Source organism: Pleuronectes platessa, chromosome 2 (assembly GCF_947347685.1).
Source record: "Pleuronectes platessa chromosome 2, fPlePla1.1, whole genome shotgun sequence".
Lineage (NCBI taxonomy): Eukaryota > Metazoa > Chordata > Actinopteri > Pleuronectiformes > Pleuronectidae > Pleuronectes > Pleuronectes platessa.
In genome coordinates this window covers 6,610,250-6,636,100 of record NC_070627.1, presented here as the reverse complement: position 1 = coordinate 6,636,100, position 25,851 = coordinate 6,610,250, and the positions used below count along the sequence as shown (strand labels likewise).

The following is a 25,851-nucleotide window of genomic DNA, read 5'->3' as shown; positions in this document are numbered from 1 at the left end:
CAATTGTTTGGAATAGAATGAGTACTTCCGTATGATTACAGGATCATTGGCTCTCAGATTCAAACAGGAAACAAACAGCTCTCTCCTGTGGTTTGTTGAAAAGTTCATCCAGCGCAAATTCGTAACAAATATTACGACAAATATTCCTTTTAAACTCCTTCGACAGGAGACTCGAAGTTCTGGACAAGCAACAGAATGTAACAGTCTGGCAATTTAGGTTGTATTTGTCAGGCCAAATTCTGTAAGGGTTTTCTGTTTGAGTTGTTTTCATGTTTGCACTCTGTGTTTCTGTTTCCTGCTTTATTTTGTAGTATCTGTTCCTTGTGTGTTGTTTCTGTCTTCACTTCCTGTCGGTGATTGTCTTCCCCAGTCCTCATGTGTTACACCTGTGTTCGATTGCCCCTGCCTTCCCTCTGTGTATATAAGCCTGTGTCCTTCCCTTTGTCCTTGTCGGATTCCTCTTGTTCCTCTTGTTCCGGTTCTTCTTCTTGTTCCTCTTGGTCTGGTTCTTCTTCTTGTTCCTCTTGGTCTGGTTCTTCTTGTTCTTCTGGTTCTTCTTGTTCCTCTTGTTCTGGTTCTTCTTCTTGTTCCTCTTGTTCTGGTTCTTCTTGTTCTTCTTGTTCCTCTTGTTCTGGTTCTTCTTCTTGTTCCTCTTGTTCTGGTTCTTCTTGTTCCTCTTGTTCCTCTTGTTCCTCTGGTTCCTCTTGTTCCTCTTGTTCTTGTTCTTCTTGTTCCTCTTGTTCCTCTTGTTCTGGTTCTTCTTGTTTGTTGATGTTCCATGGTGCTGTGTTTTCCTGCCCTGTCCTGATCTCCTGAGCCTCTTGTAAGCTTCCTTGTGTTTTTGTCCTCTTGTTCTTGTCTTTCCAGTTATTCCACTCCTTTAGTGTTTTTAAGTTTTGTGTTTTAGTCTAGTTAAGAGTCTTTATATATATTAAATACTCTTTTTGTTAAATACCTCTGCTCCTGGATCCATCTACTTCCACAAACCCTTCACACCGAAAGGACAGAAGACACATTTTCTCACATCTGATCTTTTTCCTGAGCTGGTTCTTACACGGCTGTAGTGTATTTTTTTTTTTTGTCCATCTCCTCGTTTCCTTCATCTGCTCTTAGGCTCGCTCCCTCGTGGGCGGGTGAGGTCACCTGCTGGGGTCAGTGAAAGTGAGATGAGAGGCCGCTCACCTCAAATACCCCACGTGGAGGAACAGTGAAGGTCACCGACTCCCAAAAGGAGAGATCAGAACCCCCCCCCCCCCCCCCCCCCCCCCCACCCACACCACCTGGAATTCATATTTACGTTTTATCATCTTGCTTCTCACTCACATCCCCTTTGCAGGCTCTCTTAAGGGAGCTGGTGCAGCTTGGAGACAGGTGGCTGCTCGGCTGCCGGGGAGAGCCAACTCGCATAATTAGATTTTCTTGGTGAATTCAGCACAAATCGGGCAAAGCGACAGCCAAAGTGCAGCAGTGGATTTACAGTATATATGTAATACAGTATGTCAACATTAAGTCAAAGGACACCAATCACTTACTGCGGGAATTACAGTGTTTCTATGGAGACATCCAAACTAAATGATTATCACCTGGCAGGAAATGTAACTACAGCTAAAATCTGTTGATGTTCTCCGAGCCAATTATTTTCTTATTTGACTGGAAAGTGTTGATTGGAGAAATATAAATATATTCACTGTGAGATGGAACAAACCTGGAATTAACCTCATCTTCAAAGGCTGAATTGTTTATTTTCTTTTCACGCAGACACAAATTACAAATTACCAAATGATTAAGAATTCAGCTTGTAGAAGGTTAGTGAGAAAACAGGCGACAATAAAGCACGTTGAGTGTTAGATATAGTATGATGCTCGAGAATCAACAGCTGATGAATGGCAGGGTGCGGCACGTCAGAGCTGCAATAAACAATCAATTCCCTGGTAATTTAATATATCTACTGTCTTTTTTGGGGGGGATTACTCGACTCCTAATATGTAAGAACATATTAAAATGTTTCCCCATCACATTTCAGAGCCTCTGAAACCTGATGTTATTCACAAAAAACAATAAATCCTCTCAGGTCAGAGGCTGCGAATCATTTAACATCAGAGACGTTCAGCTGAATAAAACAACGTGTTAAGTGTTTATGAAATGAAAGCTACAAACATTCAAAAAAAGTGTAGAAATTCTACAAATTCTGGGACCTGAAATTATTTTTTTGCTCTTCTTCGGTTGCAGGTTAGGTGAGTTTGGGTCGTAGAAAGATAACTCATCGGAATCTGCGCAGTCGTGGCTTTGATAAGATCTGTGTTGTTAGCATGTAGCAGCGGGATCGTCATTACCAGCTGAGTGGACGTGTGTAGTTTGTGGTCTTGTTCGAAAAGTCTGATTTAGTCGTTTGCTGTTTGATTTGTGTTTTGATGAATATGGTTATCATGTTCTAACCAGTTTGTCCATAATTGACAAACTGGTTTCACCTCGTTGGTGTGTGTAATAAAAATAACTTGACTTGGGGATTTCTCCTTAACTTGACTAAATATTTAAAGCTCTGAGTATTTTTTCCAGACGGCAAAGGAGTTCCCTGGTTTTGAAACGACACCGAGACTTATTTCAAGCGACACAAGTTCCTCATTTATTTATGCGTCTCTCTTTGAGCTCAACTGTGTCTCGAAAGTTTGCAGGGAAACAAATCCTCGGATAAGGGAGATCATTTCTAATATTTATAGGTTGTATTTTATTCAACTGAAAATGATCTGTTGGTGTTTTTTTTTGTGTTGTTTTCTCAAGCGCCATGTGAAGTGGAACCCTCTCCTGTGATAGGACCACATCAGTCTTCATTCAGACTCATTCCCAGGTTGGAATCGATTTGCAGGGACATGCATTTCCTGATTCTTCAACTCTGATTAAAATCCCTGGCTTGTTTTTACCCAGAAGGACTTGCTCTCCCTCCCTCGGCTGTCCCCGACTCGTGCCCGGGCGAGTAAGTGTTCACACAGCGACAGACAGAATTGATGAACAACCACTGTCGAGTTGGTTTTATTCTGTCCCGGCACACTGCAAGCTGGAAACATAACCAGGGCACCTTTAACACTCATCCTGCTAATTACACTTGTACACAGTCGACCACAACACACTCAAACTGCTCGGGGGATCCTTCAGCCGTGTAAACTTTGGGAGTAAATGTAAAAAGAGAAGAGGATTTAAAGATGCATATGGTGAGCATTTTGACTGAACACATTTATTTAACCTCAATCAAACTTTCTAAACAGAGGGTTTATATTTGGGGCAACAGGGGCAGACATTTTCCACACTGACAAGGAAATACTTTTTGTTTGTCTCTTATTTAGCATGACTACGCAAAAACAAATGTGCGGATTCTCACAAAACTTTACCTGGAAACAGGTTTTGGGTCAGGGAATGACAATGAAGGTTTTGGTGTGGATCCAGATCAGGGGGTGATCTTTAACGTTGTTAGGAAAGATGCTTTTTTAATATTTTCCTTGATTTCTGAGAGAAAATGGCTCATGGATCTTAATAAAAAAAATAGAATCCGGCACGTGTAGTTTTGATGCAGATCCAAATAAAAGATAAGATCAAGTGAATTTAAATGCCGTCTTAGTTAGGACTATGAAATGGTCCTGGTCCCAATATATGTTAATTACAATACCAGAGATTAACAATAGATAAACTCAGGAGAAATCTGGGTAAAAGAGTGGAAGTGAAAGCCGTCACTGTCAAGTACACACGATTACAACTAGTTGTATGTCTAACTATGGCTTCCTGAATCGTGTATGAACATCAGATGTTATATTCAATATGACGGCAAACAGCTGAGATGCTCTGGCCTTTAGACGGTGAGGGAGACAGAGGAGCGTTGCAGTAATGCTCTCACAGAGGTGTGTGTGTGTGGGGGGGGGCTGGAGTATCGAAGGTCGCAGGGTACCATGGGGGAGGGGTGTGTGGTTTGAATCCATATCTCTCTGCAGCGATGAAAGGGCATGTTCAAGCTAAACCGGAGTGTTAGGCTTGCACTTCAAAGTTGCTCCTCAGAGGGTCCTGCAGCGCTGGCAGCCCCTCCACATTACACATGAGTGTGTTAATTATGTAGCATGATTTTTTTATTTTTATTTAACGCAACTGAACGCAGCTTCAAAGGCCCTTCACATCGTTCATAGCCGGGCGCTCTGCTGAGGTCACCCCAGGTTTAGGACCTCCGCATTGTGACTGAAGGGTTTGATAATTACCTGAAAACAAGCTTCTTCTCCTGGGCTGCAGAAATGCTGCTTAATGCCAAGAAGTCCCCAGTGTCACTCCTTGTGTGAGTGTGTGTGTGTGTGTGTGTTTGTGTGTGTGTGTGTGTGTGTGGGTGTGTTTGTGTGTGTGTGTGGGCCGTCGCATTAAATCTACACAACATGATCTGTGAATGTGTCAACAAACGGAACGAGCAGCTGAATCTATAGCAAAGTGTGATGCAGTGAACTGGAGGATTTTAACCAGCAGGCGGTTTGCTCATCTGGTGTCAGAACCATTTATTAGTTTACTGTCACTGTCTTCGGGAAATCATCATGAATGTAACTGAGAATAAAAAAAAGAATTCCGCAAAACAACTACCCTCAGAAGCACAATTTATTGAAAAACTAAAGTTGAAATATGTTATCTTTCAATTCACTTTGTGTAAAGTCTTGAACTTACATGCTTAAATTGTGTTTGTTACCTTCACTGCAAGTGTATCCTGCAGATAACTATCACCTGACCCCGTGTTTACATTGTTCTCTCTCAAACCCGAATTAAAAGGCTGCATCGATCAAAGCTCGGCTTTGGCAAGGTGGGAACGAGATGAGGAGACGAGAGGAAGAGGAAGAGACAAGGTGATGAAGATGAGAGAAGAAGAGCAGCTCCCGCTCACTCTGCACAGGATTAACTCTTGTGTTTTACCCCCAAGATAAACTGACCTCATCACATTCCAACAAAGTCGACCGTATTGCTACAGAAGTTGTTGTAATGACTGTGAAACTGACTCAACAACAGCACACACTTAGCATAATTATAGCATCATAATATAGCTTCCGTATATAGTGTAAATACATTAATGTATATAAACATTTCCTCAGGTTTAGGTGCTGTTCCTAATGTGTAATAATGCACGTATGTAAATGCATGTAAATCAGGGGAGTAACAAATTTGTTCCGCTGTGTTGAATATTCAAATTCAATTCATCCCTGTTTCCTGTGTTCTGGGATCAAAACTAACATTTGACCCGGTTAATTGATTTCCGCTTGCATGTCTCCGGGCTTAACCGATTTTCCACAGTGCAGTACAACGCTGGCATAGATCGCATCTTCCCACGCAGCGGTGGAAAAAGATCCCCGAGGCCGAGTGCACTCACCGTCCTCCCGAGACTTCTGAATGAAAGCGTCCACGCCGCTCTCGCCGTAGTTTCCCTCGGAGGCCACGGTGGAGACGTAGTTCCAGCGCATGGCCTTCACGATGTCCACCATGGCCTGTGCCTGGTAGGTGTCCGGCGGCACCACCCGGGAGAAGAAGTCGTAGCGGGTGTTGTCGCTGAGCTCCGGAGCCGTGGAGGCGTAGCTCACCTGGGGGATCTGCAGGGGGAAAGGAAATTGATAATGTCGTGAGCTTGGAGTTGCCTCTTGTGGAAAATAGTTTGGGAAAGAGAGTGATGGATAGAGACGAGGAGCGGTACTTGTGTTACACCCTCCGACAACAAGGCAACCCAGGGTGCTTTGCATAAGACATAAAAACCATTGAGATATACAAGAAACACGAGGCGATAATAATAAAAACACAAATGGGATTTCAAAAGAAAATAGAGGATAAGCATGAGTGAGATTAAATGGAAGAATACAAATTACAGTGGAGCTACAGTGCGGTGCAGGATGTGAATAAATAGTCCCAAATTTAATTTCATAAAAGGGTTTGTGGTGAGCGGAAGCATCTTAAGTGTTGATTTAAACAAACTGGAGCCGGAGCCAGCCTCAGGGTTCTCAGATGTGTGGAGCGGGAAAAACTAAACGCTGCTTTTTAGTTGTGACTCTGGGAAGCAGGAGAAGACCTGAGGTTCAAACGAATGTGTAAACCATCCGGTGCTTTGTGGACCAACAGTGGCATTTTAAATGCAAAGGGGAAGGTTATATAGATGCTGAGATGGGAGGGTTGAGTAATGGGATCTGCATTTACTGGTTTTAGTGAAGATGTTTTGAATAAGCTGCTGCTTGGAGCTTTCAGAGACCAGTAGAGAAACAGGGTTTGAGTTTGATGATGATAAAAACATTGACAAGTTTCTAAATCTGTTGTAATCAAATTTATTTTTGTTATAATATAGTGTTAAGATGAAAGTTGGCAGGTCCATTGGTGGAAATATATATATATAAAAAAAATACAGCAACAATAAACAGCAACTGACAGACTTTACAAACAGCACATCACATACAAAACATCAAAATAGACATAGAAAACAGATAATGATCATACAACTGAATAATCATGACCATAGAAGTTTACAAAGATGGACAACCCACTCTACTTCCTCCTATTCTATGAAGCTGGCTCTAAAAAAGATCGGCCGCCATCTTGTGCTTTGGATTTCACTTTGAACCTGAGTCGGTGCATGAGCGATCAGGAAATGGAGCCGTGTTCTCCTAGGCCAAGATCAATCCTGATGTTTCACTCTGTTTCTAAAGCACCAATTAAATAATTATAAGCAGATTCCCAACATTCATTGGTGTGATACACCTAGAATGACAGGAAGTACTTTCATGTGACCTATCCACTAATATGGAGGAGGCGAGGTTCACGACCTATACTGCGTCCAGCCACTTGGGGTGGATCCCTGCCACGTCGTCCATCTTTATGTGCAAACTATCGTTAAACATGAGACGATTAGAAATTAGATCCCGACACCCAGACAAGTCTTCTAACGCCCCCCCCCCCCCCCCCCCCCCCCCCCCCCGTGCTGAGGCGATGAACATGTCAGACTCATGAGCAGACGTCGCTCACACACACTAACATGTTTCTTCCACACGCCCTCTACATGTGCTCTCTGGGCTCCTGCTTCTTACCTCTTCTACAGATAAACAAATAGTTTGTATTTGTCTTTACTCTTTCCAGCGCTGCAGGGCTCACAGCGGCAGTTGTATTAGCAGAGCTTTATAAATGTGAAGAAGTTGCATCACGGCGAGTTTCTGCTGCTCCCACAGCACCAGAGATTTTTTTTTACTGATGCATGTGTTCATGAAAGAAAGAATATTACATAAGAAACTTAAAAGGAGGAAATAAATAGGTCAGCTGCAGCATGAAGCCGTTCTTGGTTGACCATCATTTTATGTGAGGGTTTTTTTCTGGTGCTTGTTGTTGTTGTTGTGTTTCTAGCAGGAGCCCATTTCCACCGACTGCACTGTGTCATTTTTTTGAAATGGGTAAACGGAGTTTGTGTAAATGGAATTGTTCAAAATCCCCACGGCACACGGTGATTCACCAAACAGACGGCAAGGGTGTTTCCAGGTAATAACCCACACTGTGCCTTTTTTGATGAGGATCTGCCGTTGTGCTTATTTTTGTGGGTCTCTCAACACAATGGGGGGGGGGCACTCTCAGTGAAACGCGATCCTAATGAAAAAAGCAGCCCGTTCTCCCTCTGGATGCCTCTTTGCCACATGCAGCATTTCATTATCACAGAGAGCAGACCTGTAGGCTGGGACTCACACACACACACACACACACACTCACACAACCCTTGATATTAAATATCTGACTTCAAGGCAGCCTCCTCCCGACAGAAAGAACAACGCTGTGGCTCTGCAAGAAGTTATTAGGTAAAAAAAAAAAAATGGGGAGTGAGTTTTTCTTGAATGGCTCTCGGCGACAGAATCCAGGTTAAAAAAGATGGTGGAAAAAATAACAACATTTCAAAAGGGAGCTAATGAATTATCCTGAAAACACTGGGTGAGTCAGCAGGAAAGCTTTTTGTGTTTAGGACGTGAAGACACCATTTAAATGGTTGAAAACTGCAAATGTGTATTCATGTGTAAATAGGGGAGCCAGACTACTTACAGGTGTTTGTGTAAATGTCACATATAAGTAGGTGTTGATGACATGATGTACGCGTCTCATACACGAGTCTTTAATTCACAAATGTAAACAAACAAAGACGTGAATCGTGGTTCAGACTTTCAAGTGTGAGAGCAATCTAAGAAACTACATGTTTAGCCTAGTCATAGATTGCTTAAATAATAATACAAATTGGATCTACTCATTTATTCTGCTTAAATATGTAAATTAAAACACTTAAAATAATGTCTACTGACTCTCTTAGGATTGTTATGCCTATTGTTTGTGGTTTAACGTATTTGGTGTATTTAGTTTAATTGTGTTACTGAGTCAGTCACATTATTTGCTTTATAAAATATGTTTTATTTCATAAACACTCACTGGTGTTACTCATGTATTGATCCTATGATACCTCATATTCTGTTCACTCACTCTTCTAGTCACTGCTCACCTGCATCATTCATCTCGTGTTTTACCTGTGGCCCTTACGTGTCGGTGTATGTTCCATCTCATCTGTTTCTGTACCGTCTCATTTCTGCAGGCTGAATATTAAGCAGGTTTTTAAAAATGCAATGTGTTTGTACTACTGACAAAATAATGTCTGTTCGGTAATTTAGAGTTTGCTGTTGATTTGCACAAAGGAAATGGAGCAGCTCCTCTCAGCTGAGTGATGCAACCGTTCCCTTAATGATAGGTTTTGCAAATTGTGTTGAATTGTGTATTTAGAGTGTACATTTTCATGCCCAGCTTATGTCTCATTGGTTTGTTGGAGTATCTGTGTCTTATGTGCAGGTTTTGTACTTTATTTTGTCTTGACTGGAGTTTGTTTGTGGCCTTTGAAGTCTCAGCCGCTTTGGCCTTCTTCTTGCGTGTCCAAGTTCAATTTGAAATATATTCACAAAGACAACTCAGAGGCCAGAGTCGCTGAGGTACTTCCCTTCAGAACCAGGGTCCTTGAGATGAACCGCTGAGTGAGGCTCAGCTCAGGAAAAACATGAAATAATGGAACTGAGTGTATTCATGGAGGACTTTACAAAGAAAGTACAACATTCTTGTGATTGAGGTCATTTAGAGGAGAAGGACAGAACTAGAATCACGGCCTCGCAGTTATCCAAGTCTGACCAGACTCAAAAAATATATGTTATGAAGATTTTGAAGGAATTCATATAATAACTCTAGAAAGCTCCGTCTCTCTGTGGTTTGCATATCAGCTGCATATCGGCTTTGTTAAGGGCTCGAGGAAGTCATGTTAAATTTGATGTGTGGATATGGGATATGTTCAATATTAATACACTTTGAATAAACTGGCGACCAGCAGCAGCAGCAGCTCTTTATTTGCAGCAGCTCAATTACTGCAGGTCGCTTTTACAGTTTCAGAAAGAAAAGCTGCAACCAGCATCACCACAGGACAAACAACAGGCAGGTCTACAACAGGCATAGACGTTATAAAGTTGACTTTGTCATAGGAAGTTTGACATGAAGTCACTTTAACTGTCAAACTCAACCTTCTCTGTTTCAAGTTCCACAGAGGGACTCCTTTCAAATGAAGCAAAGATGTTCAATTAGACAAATGGACTAACGGATTAGATTCTGGTTGATCAAAGACATGTGTTTCATGGGATCTCAGGTCTGTCCTTAGTTAGAAAGGTTCAGATCTTTTGAATCTTGGTTAATTCATTCAGATTATTGTTCACGTTTCTATACCTGATATCATTTTATCTTATCTACTCTCTTGTAGGTCTTTTACTTAATCTTTATCTTGTTATTATTATTTTCTTTCTATCCTTACTCCTTTGCCTCGCTGTTTGAGAACTTTGGCTCATGTCCTGTTGTTTCTATTGTTCTACATAAATAAATCTGACTTGAATTCTCCAGTTCAGGCCAAAATCCTGTGTTTTAACTTTGACTCGTGACACTTGTTCGTTGTCTAATCTGCGAAGTGAACCTTTGATCCTTTGGATTAAATATGAAGAAAATCCCTCACGGATGAAGTTGTTCCTTGAGAAATATGCAGTACTGCAATGGAGACATTTCTAATAAGGTCTGTGAGCCTCCCTGTAATGGTGTCTTCTGTGGAATTAACACCACATTACAGGGTTTGCTGCCCCCCCCATGTGTTGGGGATCAAACGGAGACAGATGAGTCCTGCACTGCACCAACTAATCACGTGTTTCTTTACATCACATTGACAGAACCCGGCCGAGGTGTCCTGCAGGAACTCTAATAACTCATGAGTATGCACAGCATGGCGCCCGGATTACAGTGTCGAGCATCCCTGTTGTGTACCTTGCATCTAAAAATGAGCGAGAGGGAGCTGGAGCGCGGGGAATGAAAAAGTGAATCATCGCTAAGAAGTGGAAAAAAATGTGACATTCTCAGCTGTGACACCCGACTCGCCCGCTCGCCAAGGATCTCGGGCGAGCGAGGCACTGTGTCATTGTCGTGATGATTAGCAGGTACAGATCCGGACTGAAAATAGCAGATCCCTGTAACGCCGTGTCGCTCTGACAATCTGTCACTTTCTGCTCAGGTGACAAAGTTCCTGTTTACCGAGAGAGACGTGTAAATTCCGACATCACGACCGTAAAATTTTCCGAGTTCTTGCTCGTCAAACCTGAGCCTGTGAGCTCTCGGCATCGGGGCACCTGAGATTGTGAAATGCAGTGTGAGAAAAAAAAACAACAACGCTTATTATACTAATTTTAGTAGAAGTGTTTTGCATGTGATTGAATGAATTACGAGGCAACGGAGTGTGAATCATGCCCCGGTGCCAGATTCCATTATGTCCATGTGACTGTTATGAAAAGCTGTCGGAGCAGCACCTGTCTCTGCTCGTTATTTAGTCGCCTGCCTGGATTTCAACACTCGGCTCGAAGTCGTCACGTTCTGAAAATAAATCGTGTTACAAAGTCTCCTCCCTGAAGCTATTTCATCTCCGGGTTTTATTTCATGCTATAGTTTACCTTTGTATCAGATTTGTCCTGTTCACATCTCCTACAGCATCTTATTACTAAACCTTTATTATATCGTCTTTATGTTTTTCTCATCTCTTTTAGTTTATTTTATTGTTTTATCTTTAATAACCTGCATTTGGTGTTTCCATATTTCATATTTATGAGATTTCTGATAGTGTTTCCTCAGTTCCTGTTAATATTGTTATGCTCTGTGAATGGTTTTGGGTGGACGTACTGGTTTTTATTACTGTTATTGTGAAAAGATCTATGTGTAACATTGCTTGTATGTGTTATATTAATAAAGTCTGATTGATTGATGTGGACATACGTTGATATTTACAGTAAGTCTGCAGATTCACTGTATCGGTCACATCTCCTCATCCTGATATCTCACTCTGATTCACTGTGGTTTGATATCAGCTCAATTATTATTGACATTTTCAAATGTCTTAGCATCGCCTTAGGTCATAAGTTCTCACTCAGAATTATATTCTAACAGAAATATTGTGTTTCATCCTCTCACACGTTTCCCAGCATCATTTCAAACCGTTTAGTGACTCAACTGTTGTTTGTTTTCCGAGCATCTGCTGAGACAAAGACCAAATGATGATCATGTTTGGACCCGAGGGGGGGGTGCAGTTTATTTGTTTTTTTTTCTCTCGTGCACAATACTGCACGCTGGCATGCAAAACAGCCGACTACATTTGCATCTGTAATTCAGACACCTGACAGATCCTTGCAACCTGCAGTGCAGCCCAACTGCAGAGCATCTGCTCCGGTGACGCTGCGTATGGAAAACACGGAGGGTTAAACTTAGTTTATCCTCAAGCATAACGAGGAGGACGTTTTACTACAGTGGAACTTTTGAAAGGGGAGACTTTGCAAATTGGTGAGAACCCTTCTCCACCACCGCCATGTTGTCCGATTCTGTTGACTCAGCACTGCCCTCTACTGGATGTATTGCTGGGCAGTGATGGTAACATGCTGTGAAATGGACGTTTCTCTTCTTTCGTGAGAAAGAACAATGAGCCTGAACCATGAACATGATACTTGGACCTTAATGAAATATCGTTTTCAATTTCCGGGTCAGGTCTGTGGGAACAGGTGATGGGTCAGCACTGACAATCGGACACTTTGAAGTACAAACTATTCATTGACTTGAGAAAATAACCTCAAATCTGATTGGACCACTTCTCATTCGAGGGTCACTGAGGGGTGGAGCCAATCCTATCAGAAGCATCCAGAGACAAACAACCATTCACAGTCATATTCACTCGAGGCCATCTAGAGTCTCTCTGACACAAACGTCTCTGGACTGTGGGACGAGGCTGAAGATGAACCGGTTTTGGTTGGAACCAACAACCTTCTTGCAGTGAAGCAACAGTGCTAACCAAGGTCATGTTTACCTGATGATGAAGATACCTCTTCAAGTTTAGTATTGCCGATGTAACACTTTTGAAATTATTACTGATAAAATGAAGCTGTTTTTCATTCCCACGATTCCCTATTTATTGGCTCAGAAGTCATTTTGATTAAGTTCAAACTTTCCTGGGGATCCAGTTTGCTCATTACGTTCTTCACTCATGTCAAACGTCTCATTTGAACCAAACTGTCCGATAATGAAAACTCACCTTAAATTGCTCTGAGTCAAGGCTGCCCCCTCAGCGAGCTCATTAGATGAAGATATATCTTTAACACTCCAACATCAAGGCATTCGGGGACAAACATTAACCTAATCAGGTCCAGTGCCCCGAGGCAGTTCTACCCACATCACCAGCACTTAGCAGCCGGGCCCGCTCTCTTTGGACGTGTAGAAACACAAAACCGTTCCGATTATCGTACACTCAAAAAACATCTGCCGGGCTCCGAGATCCGAGCGGCTCAACATCTGCTTTGTGCCGGTGATCAGTGGGTGTTGACATTGTTTTGCGCGGTGTCACGGAGCCACAGAGCAACAAAGCAACAAAGCTCGCAGGGCAAAAAAATTATACAATAAAGCTCCTCCCTTTCTCCGAGCAGGAGCTTTGTGTTTCTGGCTGCAGCACAGCAAAGGGCTGCATTATACCTCAGTGTCAGTGGGCAAACCAGCAGGGGACTTTCTTTATATATAAATATAAATATAAAACGCCTGCAGTTTTCCTCTCCAGCTTCATGCATATTAAAAAAAGGACCGACGTATAAGAACTGACCGACTGCCGAGTTCATACTCCAAACAAATAGGTGGGCAGCGTATTACCATAGAGTGGAGACGACCACCCGTGTGCTAGGAAACAAAGGAAGGCACTGTTTGGTGCCACCCCCCCCCCCCCCCCCCCCCCCCGCCCTCCCTCCTCCTGTGGTGGAATCAGACCGGGCATCGGGCAGATGGGGACAAAACCTGGTGCCACCAAAAACGGGCCATCCATATACAAATCCATAAAGTCTCCATTGGCTGCTGTAAAACACCAGAGGTCCGGATTGCATGTTTTGGGGCGTGGCCTCGTTGGCCAATCACAACCGAGTTTCAACCCTCATCCTCACAGCGAGCTAACGTTAGCTCGCATATGTCTTACTTGGGTGTAGTTGACATGTTGCCTGGGGCAGTTGTTGACATGTTGTCAAACCCGCATGGGTCGTGTGTGTTGCTTTTCACACAGGATTAACTTGTGATCTGATGAAGGTTGCAGTTATATTATCATTAGTATTAGTCAGTTATAAGTGAATTAAAAAATGTCTTTATACTTTGTCTGGATAAATAAACACATAGCTCTGTATGGGAGTGTGTATATTGATAAGTGTCACTGTACATGTGTAAGTGAGCAAAGTATGTGGACTGTATTTATGTTAAGGGTCATCAACCACTCCAAGTGCTTTACAGGACAAGTTGCATTCAGCCATTCACACACACATTATTGCAGCGCTTCTTTTATTACACACTATTCACACACTTTAGACACACTTCAGAATGCAGACTGGAGGAGCTGGGAATCGACCCAGTGACCAAGTGGACGACGCACTATATTCTGAGCAACAGCTGTTTGTGTATATGTGTGTTTTATGGATACGTGTTTGTTTAGTAATACACGTGTAAGCAAAATGTGCTTATTAATTTTTGTAACAAGAAAAAACACCAATCACATAACAGACAGTAACAGTTCAGTTATAATGGGAAACGTGTTTTTCTCTCTCCTCTAATAGCTTGTTTTGTGTTGGTGTACTTAATGTTGTTTTTATCATTTTAACATTACGTAATCAAAGTAATTTCTATATCTGCAACACCGAACAGACAAATCTCACACACAACATCAAAACTCATTTCTTCATATTTTGTTGATAATCTTTGTTAATTTTCTAGCGTTTTAATCAAAAATAAACTTTTAAACACAGTTACAAAGTGCTTTTAAAGAAAAAGTTGAACAATATTAAACAATTCAAACCAATTTAAAAATCACTAAGAAATAGATTTAGATCGGAGGTTTATGATACAAACATGTTGCCCCTAATTTTGCTAAAATTAAAAGTGTTGACAAACGGAATTCGTACAGAAAACAACCAAAACTTGACTGTTTCTTTTTAGAATCCTCAACATCTCCAACAAACACAAACTCTGACTTGGTTCACGCAGCTTTTCAGTGTAATCCGGGCCCGAGCAGAGATTCTGGATCTGATCAGCGGCTCAGACCAAACGGGAAGTCACGTTCTGTGGCTCAACACTTTGAGTCAAACGCTCCAAATTCACTATCCAGGTTTTTCTCCTTAATTGCTATCAGCTGCTGTTGACACTGAGGGGAGATTACATGTTCACCTTGTTACTGTCAGGGTAACTGAAGCAGCAAATAGCCCAGCCATTCTGAATAGAAGAAGCAATTCCTGCATAACGATATAGGAAAACAGATTCTCACGGCTGAGGGAGTGAACAACAACACGGCACCGAACACAATGGGGACTTTTGGCTATGATTCAAACTTGTGCGTTATTGCGTAAGAGGCCTGTAGAGAGGTGGAAATGAATTCATTATCTCAGCTATTTTCCGTGACTTCCACGTCGGTGTTGCCTCAACTCTTCTGCCCTCTGTTTATTCCGATGCACAATAGTTATAATGAGTTTATGTCGACGGTTAATTGAGCTTTAATGGTAAACGTGTGTGTGTGGGTGTGGGGGGGGGGGGTTCAGATAATGGTGCAGAGTTTCAGCGGCTGCCTGTGGAGGAACCATCCACTGTCAAAGTTCTGCCCCGAGAGACAGTGGATATCCCTGACCATGCTTTAGACCTTTTCATAATATTTCCATCTCTCAGGTTTGACCTTTAATATTTTGACATTCGATTGAATCAAGAGGAGAGGGGCCGGGTCTGAAACACAGAGCTTCTCCTGCTTTGTCTTCCACAGACACTGACCCCCGCTTCAATCAAGCAGATCACTCCAGGGAACCAGAGACTCTCCTCTGCCCACTCCAGGTAATGGTAACTCTTCAAAAGGGAGGATCGGTGAACTGAGCCGACCCTGCTGGTGATGAGACCATTAAAGACGAGGCAGGGTGAGGTGGTCGCCTCCAGATGTTTGTCCTCAAACCTGGAAAATCCTCGACTTACTCAAATCTCTCCGACACACTGTGCAGCAGGGTTTCATTTATAAAATGTTGTCCGGCAGAAATGTTCGCTCAAACAAAAACCGTTTCCTGCTGTGCTATGAAGAAGAAGAGACTATTCAAGTTTGACATGCAACAAAAAGTTCATTAATCGATTAGTTTATCGATAGAGAAGACCGAGACCGATAGGTGACTGACATTTTTCCGTTTTCCAACATTTTTAAGGCAGAATGATAAATAGATGAATCCAGATAAATCGTGATAGCAAACCACACAGTCACAGAGCAACCTTGCCCACCTTGAGTGTGTGTGTGGGCGTGAGTGTGTGTGTGGGTTGCACGTTTGTGAATGCATGTCTGTTTTCTCCCTAAAGATTTTTCCTGATATTGATTTCTTGAGCCCCACCTCTGCTCTGCATGCTCAGATTAGCTCCACGAGCTGTGATCCCTTTGATTTTTGTCTGGAATTGATGAGACAAATGACCTTACAGTTACGGAGCAGAGCTTTTTATTTGACCTGCGAGTCTATGAAACCAACAACACAGAGAACAAAGAGGAGCTGCTCACATCAGCCTGCATGTTCCTTCAAACTTTAAATAGATTCTGGGTTGTAATCAAACGCCCTTGACCAAAAATGACGGAGGAGGCTGCAGTTATGTCTTTACAGTAAATAATCACAGCAGGAGACTTCACTCAAGTTTGCTTCAAGCCTGTTTTCCCTTTATGTCAATCTTTGAAATAAGTTTAGTCATAGAAAATATGGTAATCACAGGGGAGAGCTTTGAAACCCCTTTCACTGTGACCATATGTTAATAGTCGGGTTTTTGAAGAGTTCTGCTTACGTTGAAATTCACTTAAGTTGAAGTGGAAGTGAAAAGAGGAGAGTTTTAAATAACGTAATCAAAAAGGACGGAAGTGGCACAAAGTCAGAGCAGTGAGATTTTCTCCCAGCAGAGCAGCACAGGAGAGAGGACACGCCCTGACCCTTCGATGACCCTGAGGCACAGAGCACCTCTCGCTGTGCAGCCGCCAGAGCAGCAGACGTGGTTCCGTTCACCCGGTAGAAGGCTCGGCAGAATTAAGCACATTTCACCTACAACAATTACCATAACATAAGGACGAGTGTGACGCTCTGTGACGCAAGTTTGTGTGTGTCCTGTGAAGCCAGAGGAACGTTAAGCGTGTGGACGTCAGAGTGTGTAACCAATTCTCAGAGGAACAGAGGCCACCTCCCGTCTTAAAGGTCAGAAATATTTATTTTTAATAAAAAAAAATCTGTATAACTCTAATCTTTCCTTGTGCTTCCAAGTCTTTTATTTACCTAAACATTTACCACAATTTATCAATAATTAAATGTAAACCTTTGACTTGCTAAATCTGAGTTTTCAGCCTCTTGGTAAAAAGGCTGTGACCAAGATTGTGACATAAAATCACCTTTTAAGTTAACAATATGAAGTTTTACACATCCTGTAGTTACCAAGCATCGTGGCATGAAGTTGTGTGTCTGTAAACACAACATCTACTCCCTTGATGCTTCAGTAGCCTCAGAAGGAGTTTGTTCACTGCAAACTCTCAGTCTGCTGCTCAGATCAGAGCAGGTAGACAACAAGTTTCTTTTCAGAAAACAGATGAGAGGTCACAGGAAACTGAAAGAACATTTTTACCAATTTCCCAAGAGATCATTTATGGTGCTTGAGGATTTAAAAAAGGCTCATTTGGGGGATTGATATCTACTAGTGTGCACTTTGGTACAGCTTGATTGAATGACTGTAGAAAATGGTTGAAGTATGAGCTCTGCTGAATTATTCTAGTTTTCATTCAAGATTATTTTACCTTTTTACAGATAAATAAAATGCTTTAAACATTCAGAAATGTGGCACGCTCCTATACCAGGGAGCTATAATGTTATATTTTACTTAATGTTGATATTTCTAATATTGATAATGGTGATAATGTTGGAGAGTTGTTATTAATATCATTACTAACTAAAACATTTAGTTATGATAAGCTTTAGGCAAATATTTGTTAGCAGAAAAGCATTTTTAAATAATGACACAATCAAGCCAAGTGGCAGAATGTGGAGATACCTTCATTGGCCTCGCTCACACCTGATTCCTCTCACAGTCAGAAGCGTAGAGAACCAAACACGTCCTGAGAACTAAACTTGTAGCACAATGATGCAAAGTGAGGCTGCTGCATCCTGAGAGAGCAAACTCTGTCACACAAAGCACTTTTTGAGATTCTCCAAGGAAGCACTTTTCATCTTCTAAACTTAGCTCCCCCCATCTGCTAAAGAGCTCATGACGAGCGTGTGAGGAATCGTCTCCCTGCAATCTGGGTCTGCATCTCCCTGCTCGCCCCCCCCCCCCCCCCCACCCTGCGTGCACCGAGCACAGCCACCTCCACGACCTCTTTACACCGGGGGCTGAAGTTTGTAGAAAACACCAAACCAGAGTTTATCTGTGACACATAGAAAACCAAAAAAAGCCTGACTTCTGTTTTACTGAGGCCGGAAACAACCCAGCAACCTCCCGGCCCGATAGAAACAAGGACTGATCATCTCCACGAGTGAAATCCACAGCTCCATTTCTATCCGTGATTGAGTCGTTCAAATATCTCAAGGCTACAGGACGAGCGTATCTCTGAGTCTGATCACAGAGGACGTCACGCCAGCTCCGGTGTTGGCAGCTCGGACATGTCTCAGTCAGTCCCGGTCCGTTCCTGCTGATCCATCACGGAAATCATCCTCACACCGTCCATCACAGGCTCATATGGCTCATGTCACTGCAAGGGAAGCGTGTCGTTCAGACCTCTGAGGGTTATCGAGTGCCGGCTACACTGCATCGCACGCACACACACACACACACACACAGAGACACACACACACACACACACACACACACAGAGACACACACACACACCTGCAGAATAACAGAGTGAGGAGGAAAAAGCTGGCGAGGAAGATTTCCGCTGACCCTGCCAACTGGGACAGCCACTCTTCCACTCAAACATTACTGACATGTTGAACTTTAATTATTGATTTCACAGCTCCAGCCGGGTGGGTCAGATTGTGTTGAGATATTATTTATTTATTCTTATTTAAAGACCTTTGTTATGAGGATGTTTTCCCAATAAACTGGCAAAAAGTTACTAAAAAAGACATTAAGCACTATACCTTTTTTTGTCCTGCTAACATATACTAATGTGCATAACATAGCATATTCCATTTTCTGTCATGACAAATGAATACGTATTTTAGTATTTGAAGTTTCAGCCATAAAACTGAGCATCTAATTGTACAACCATATAGTCAGGGTATAAAAACAAAGATCACACACTTTAAAGAACTTATATTTCAATTTAAAAAATGGATTCAAGTGGTGCAATTTCAAAAGTGTCAAATGCTCAGTTTTTCAGTTGCATATAATATGGAAAAATACCCTTTTTTATTGGCAGAATTCTTCTCGTCCTATTGAGAAAACTAATTTATGCCTTCAATTTTTACATTTGACATTGACCAAGGATTCAGACCACATCAATTCAGACACATGCTTTGTCTCATAAATCTTAGAAAATGTATTAATATATTCTGAGGTATTCAGCTCGAGCAGTTAAATGTTTAATGGCAACTGACTGACTTGTCAAAGCAGTGAAAGCAGAGGTGAAATAACATTAATGATGCACGGGTCCATTTAAATGTCCTCGGAGTCCGTCCCAGTGAGTCAGCACGAGCATCAATATGTCATAAATTACACCTGGGCTCTTCCTGCTGTAACGTGCGGAAGATAGAGGTGAACATCCCTCTGATTTACCACCGGGAGAAATGAAACCCATGATTAAAAGCTGATGTGAACACTTGGGCTGAGAGCAACAACAAATCAACCTTCGACGGCCATTTTTTGTTGTTGTTAATTGCCAGAGTTAAAGAGCAGAAACAGCCTCCGGACGGTGGGTTTGAATCCCTTCCAGCATTTGTGCCACAATCAAAACAAATCCGAGCGGCCGGGGGGGGGGACAACAATCCGGCCACACCCCCCGTGTAGAGTGGGGGGGGGGGGACCCGACGCGCTGCATGGCTGCTCATCCGCTACTAACACTGATGCAACCGGTAAGACATCAACGAGGTTCTCACATGATGAAAAACAGCCCCAAGCACCAAGTACCCCCCCCCCCCCCCCCCCCCATCCACGCATCAGCAGAGGATGCCAACTGCAGTGAGACATGAGTGAGTCTTCTAAAGACCATCCTGCTTCCAACAAACTGGGGAATCACGTAGCCCCCATGACACCTAAGACGTACACAGTGTATATAAAAGCGGGTGATGCATTACGACAATTGGCAGAAATTATTAATCATGGCTGTAAAAATTAAATGGAAGAGGGAAAAAAGTGATCCTCTGCCAGGTTTCTGTTTCTCTGCAGTGTTGCTTAAAAGGACCCAAGATAAAACCTCGCCTTCCCAATAAAACGCCACTTAATGATACGGATACCGAGCGTCCTCATAAAGACCCAGAGACATCATCAATACCCAGCCATCAGAGTTATTGCACTGCTGGGGCTGGGCTGACTGGAAGAGATGAGGAACGTCTGCTTTGACCCTGAATTAAGTTTTTCTCCAAACTGGAGGAGACCACGGAGCAGAGGGTCACGTTCACCGACCCTTAGAATGGGACGTTGCTCGTGTGTCATCCTTTAATCCGACGGAGTTCAAACACGCGATTTTTGAGTGAAGGGCGAGTCCAGTCAGTGCTGGGAGATTGTGTTCGTTTATTGTGTTGTGGGGGTTTATATGTGAACATCTTCAACTCGCAGCTCAGCATCAAACAACAGGACGGGGATCGGGCGGGTGCAGTTGAGGGTTCATTTAAAAATCTGTGTTTTTTCCATTTAATTCCCTGAACTATCAACATGCAACAGTTTTCTCTGCTTCCAACAAAAGACTGTAAATAAAGATGGCTGACGTTGACCCACTATCCAGAAATGAAGCTGGGAGATCCTGCATAAGAACGCGGCCATCTTGTGCCTTTGGAGTCAGAATTTGCACACTAACGTTCTGAGGATGGCGCCGCGGTACCAAGGTCCTGCTGATATCTGAGGTTGACCAATTAAAAGTCAGTTCTCAGCTGTCAATCATGATGTTTAAAAAAAAATGTAAAGCATCAAGTGACGTATTTAAACCAGTGTTACCCAACAAATCAGCACAGACAACAATTTCATAAGAACGACCTAAAACGACACAAACCATCTTTGATGTGTACTTTGCCTTTTTTAGTTTGATCCATGTCCCGACAACTGACATGGAGGAGGATGACCTATACTGCAGCCAGCCACCAGGGGGAGATCAAATCTAATCAAATCAAATCAAATGAAAGTTTATTGTCACATGCACCATGAGAGCGTCATCGGAGCTTTGATCAAGACGCTTTGGTATTTTTTTAGGTCTCAGTCATTTTGTCCATTTTCATGTACAGTCCATGCTTCAAACATGCAAACGCCCCAAAGTCACCGTATATTCCATATAAACTTTAAAGCATATTTACTGACACATCTTTACACACTTGAATATAAATAGACTCCGTTGGGATCCAATTAAACTTCTGAACATTTGTCACATTAATTTTCCGGAAACTGAAAATGAAATACTGAGTTGTGGTGGAGTTGTCAAAGAGAGTTTACAATTACAACTGCCCTCCCTGCAACATCTGTCTCACTTCACTCAGGGTCAATAACCCATTATGGTCCTCTCATAAAATCAGTGGAAATGCACAATTGCTCATGAGTCATTACTCCTGTTTTCCCTGCTTCCTGTTTGGTGTGTGACTTGTGTCTTTATTCTGTGGTTTACTGATGAAAAACAACTTTAATTCAAATCCACACACGATGGAGGTTGTTATCAAACACATTCAGTTAATGTCCGTTTAAATCAATTTGATTCAGAGAAGGTCAGAAGGAGAATTTGTGACGTCTACAGTTTAGCAAAGTGTATTTCATAACAACTGAGCTGCAACACTGTTTACATCAGTCGTGTAAGAACATACAAACTATTATAACTAGTTATTATTACTATTATAACTCAACACACTTTCCAAATACTAACAGACAACTTTTAAAAGCTGGAAAACAACAGAACTACTTTGTGTGTTTTTGTTTAGTCGATCAAAGGCAATAAAAATCATTATTATTATCACACTAAAAGTCACATTATTGCTGGTTTTAAGTTCAAAGACTGATTTTTGCTCCTGAGTCACAGTAGTGGTTTTAAACTCTTCTTTATGACAAACACTTTTTTCCCCATTTCCCATTTTACATATCTGAAATAAATCATAGTTCAGTCAGTTTATTGCAGCATTAGGACAGGAAGGATGGGAGTGATGAGCAAATACTTGTAACCATGCGCCCCCCCCCCCCGTCGAAGCCTACAGGTGGAAGGGCTGAAGCAACTGGTACCAATACTGCAGCAGCAGCGCGAGCAAAGGGGATGCTGGGAAATTTCTCTATGCCTAAATAGACCACCTGATTGGGTGGGTGTGTATTATAGATGGTTGTGGAGAGTGAGGTATGTCACATGTTGTGTGTCACATGATTGGAGCAGCTCCAGTTGGCTGCCTTAACTAGCTCGCAGGCGTTGCTCCATTCATGTGTTATACCTCCTCACTTTGCTTAGCTACACAATGCATTAACTTTACATAGATATATATTGGACTTGTGTTATTGCTATAGATAAAACTGTATTGCAATAACTTTGTTTTACTGTTCGGCCTTTGAGTTTTATCATTTGTAGGCGTCTACTTTGATTTGAGCAAACGTTAAGTGGAATTCTTCACCAAACACATTGTGAGTATAACTAACAAATGTATCAATAATTTAAATATTTGTAAGCTGAAAACTATAACACACAATTATTTGTCTATCCAGGGTCCACAACAAAGACGGTAAAAAGGAATTCATAAAGAATCAAACACAAACAAACCCACAAAGCTCGACTCACGCAGCCGAGGTCCTCGGAGACGCTCTTAAATAAATGGTTTAAAAAAATGAATCTCATAAGAAGAGTCAGTGAGTGTGTAATGATTAATGGTGTGTGACTGAAGTCCCCAGTCATACTTGCTCTGTTTACAGCTTCCGTGATAAATAATAATCGCACTGGCCTCCTTAGAAGCTCTGACCTGCTTTTCTCTCTTACTGCAGGTGACACAACAGAAAACAACCAATGATAGCATTTGCATTAAATTAGGATTCATACTTTTTCTCCCCAGGAAAACAGCTTCAGTGAATTTATTCTTTTTAAATTCAATCAAAATCAATTTTTAATCAGAACCATGCCGGGCCGGCTGCTGCCACCTCTACACCCCCGTCTCCCAGTCCTTAGAAAAACTGTCCATTCATCACTGAATGCAAATTAATTAAATCAGCGAGGCAGCGTGGACCGGTGTCCTCCTCAAACCTACGGATCACTTTGTGCCGGCAGGTGCAGCCGAAGCTTCAAGTAGAAAAACTCTATTTGTTATGTTTTTAATTTTTTTTTTATTCCTTTTAATGAAGTGGGAAGCTGCTCGCGGTTAATGGGGAATACATTTGAAATGCAATTATAAAAATTATTCCTATGTTTTCTCCATTAGCATACAAGGTGCAGATGGCAGCCGCTCTGTGTTTGTTAACAATATCCACTCAGTTTGCGGAGCCAAGGAAAGTGAAGTCAAAAAGACTTGACTAATGGAGGGCGAGCTACAAGCGTCTTCCTCCTTTTCTCCTGGAGTTCAGCTGTGAAATCATGTTCAGGCTGCTTGGGGGAGGTGGGAGGAATGTAGCTGCTATGAAATGAAACACATAGAAAATAACAATTCACTTTATACAATGTGGATTGATTGGTCAGCAAAAGACAAAGTGGATACATCGAAGACGACATTTTAATTCCAGTTGTAGGATCTGAGATGAACGGTATGTGAAGGGGAGGAGGCCGGTGGAACTGAGCTGTCAAACTAAACGCTGATTATCTTCATTAAGTGCCCACATGACAGTTATCAGCGGCCCAATTATTCCTACCGCATATCTGTCATCCTCCAGCAGAACCTGTCTGCAAACCGCAAGAGACTCGACTCCCACGCTGCCGTTCGCACACTGGTTTAGTCCAATCACCTGAAAGGATCAGGCCTCCCTGTCGGCCGTCTTCACCGACTCTGCCCCTTGTTGCTTTCCTTTTGTTGTTTAATGGATAAATGGGTCAATTATTGATAGACACCGAGTTCTTTAATTATTAAAACTGTGCCTGTGCTTGAAAGCATTTCCGGGGTTAATGTGGATGGGAGAGCGGATAAGAGAGGGAGGGAAATCCTGAATTGTGATGATTAGTGCCGGCTGCCCACCGATCAGGAAATAAAAATAACAGTAAACTAAAGGTCTAAGTTGAGTATTGTCCAGATACACTGTGTATGTACGATATGTGTTGCAGCCAGAGGGCTCTTTAAATAAAAACAATAATAAAACACCTAGTTTAATGACGTAATAACGCAGCGTGGGATTATTGAAGTGGAAAACCTACCTGAAGGGACACGGACGCAAAACACGTCCACGGATGAGGTCACGTATTAAAGTTCTGTTCATGTTACTCAGCAAACGTCAATTAATAATCGTCATCCATTCAAGGTGACCAATATAAACAGTGAAACTGCCGACTGGCTAAATATAGCAGTGTGTTTTCCTGTTGGATATGAAACGTTGTGTTACTCAGACTCTAATGTGTATTTTTCTTGGGGTTTGATCATCGTTGGAGACTTTTATGATCATGAAAATACACATTGTTTCAGTTGTTTTTAGATATTTCAATGAAGAATAATTCCCATATTAATGTATGTCTTAATTTGCATTAAAAGATTATAAGACAATGATATTGGAACCCTCAGTTTCTGATTATTTCAGTCTCCTGGTGAGCCCAGAAAACTTGACACTTTTTATTAATTATCCCCCCATGTGGTTGATATAGTGAGCATTTTAATTGCTTGCCTATACTTGCACATCCAACAGGCACAGAGCAATATTAAACATTTATATAGAAACAACTATATACACTCCTGCAGATTACCATATAATTTACATTTGTATATATAAGCTACATGAACATAAAGCAATTAAACAGATAACTTTCACTTTATGTGAGAATCTCCTGCTCCCAGTTTGAATGGACTGTGTGAAGTGACTGAGGAGAAATTATATATCTGATGTAATGTTTCTGTCAACGTGACAAATTTAGGTCTATAACACTGATTACTATTTATAAGCTGAAAAACAGGATCTTCATTACTCTTTTAACTCTATAACTCTGCAGACGTAAGAACATGAAAATGTTTTTTTAATCTACAAATGTGCCAGAAATCCTATTTTCTCCAGTGAGGACCTGTATTATTTATTACTGTGCTCCACTATATGATCATCCATGAAACAGGGTTTTCCTACTGGTGCATATGATGTCCAGCTGGGTTGTGCTGCTGTTCCACACCATCTCTGCAAAGCCATGAGGTCAGGGAAGGGGTGGGGGGGGGGGGGGTTGCTACAGGCAGTCAGCTGATCTGCTGCTCACGTCTGCTCAGCTGGCTCTTAGGTGAGGATTCCTCCGGAGTTCAGGATTGTCAGGAGGTCTTTTTTAGGAGGAACTGAATTAGGCAGAGTTCTCCTTCTCTTTAAATAAATCTGAATAAGGCAGTGTTGCTGTCGGCTCAGGACGTCAGGAGCGGCTGTGAGAGGATCTGTTCGTTTCTAAGTTAACTTAAAGGTCCAGTGTGTAAGATTTCTACCCTTAGTGATGTTTTCACTAGTGTGTTTCATCTAAATTGAACGAATTGTTGTTTTCTTTACCGTAGAATGAGCCCTTTATATTTAAATACTTTATATTTACATCATGAGCGGAGGCCACCATGTTTTTTACAGTAGCTCAAACTGGACGAACAAAACACCTTTTGAGTTTTTATGACGACTGATGGCTGCAGGTTCTCCTTCATGTTTGGAAGGGGAGAGCGAGTTGAGGGGTATTCAGCTGCAACATGCAACATCACCACTAGATGTCACTAAATTCTACACACTGAACCTTTAAGATCCAGGTTTTCAATGACTAGAATCAATTATAAAGGTTGTGAAACAGGATTGTGATTTGTGAAGCAGAGAATATACAGTTATTCAATACAGTTATTATTTTCTTCTTAAATTAAAAGTGAAATGTATCATTTAAATGTAATAAAGTACAGGTAGCAAATAGGGGTTATCAACATTAACCTTGACTGAAAA

At 41.9% G+C, this 25,851-nt stretch overlaps 1 protein-coding gene across 2 annotated transcripts in view; it reads right to left on the bottom strand.

Annotated features, from left to right (window-relative positions):
* Positions 1-25,851, bottom strand: part of LOC128456044 (metabotropic glutamate receptor 4-like) — a 122,391-nt gene that overhangs the window by 59,730 nt on the left and 36,810 nt on the right. Inside the window, exons 1-2 of one of the 2 annotated variants that reach the window (XM_053440086.1) lie at positions 7,738-7,748; positions 5,378-5,628 (exon numbers count right to left, since the gene is read on the bottom strand). In XM_053440086.1, coding sequence (XP_053296061.1) covers positions 5,378-5,489 — 112 coding nt within the window. In that variant the 5' untranslated portion in view covers positions 5,490-5,628; positions 7,738-7,748. Of the gene's footprint in view, positions 1-5,377; positions 5,629-7,737; positions 7,749-25,851 lie in introns of those variants that run through there. The other variant, XM_053440079.1, reaches the window with a different exon arrangement.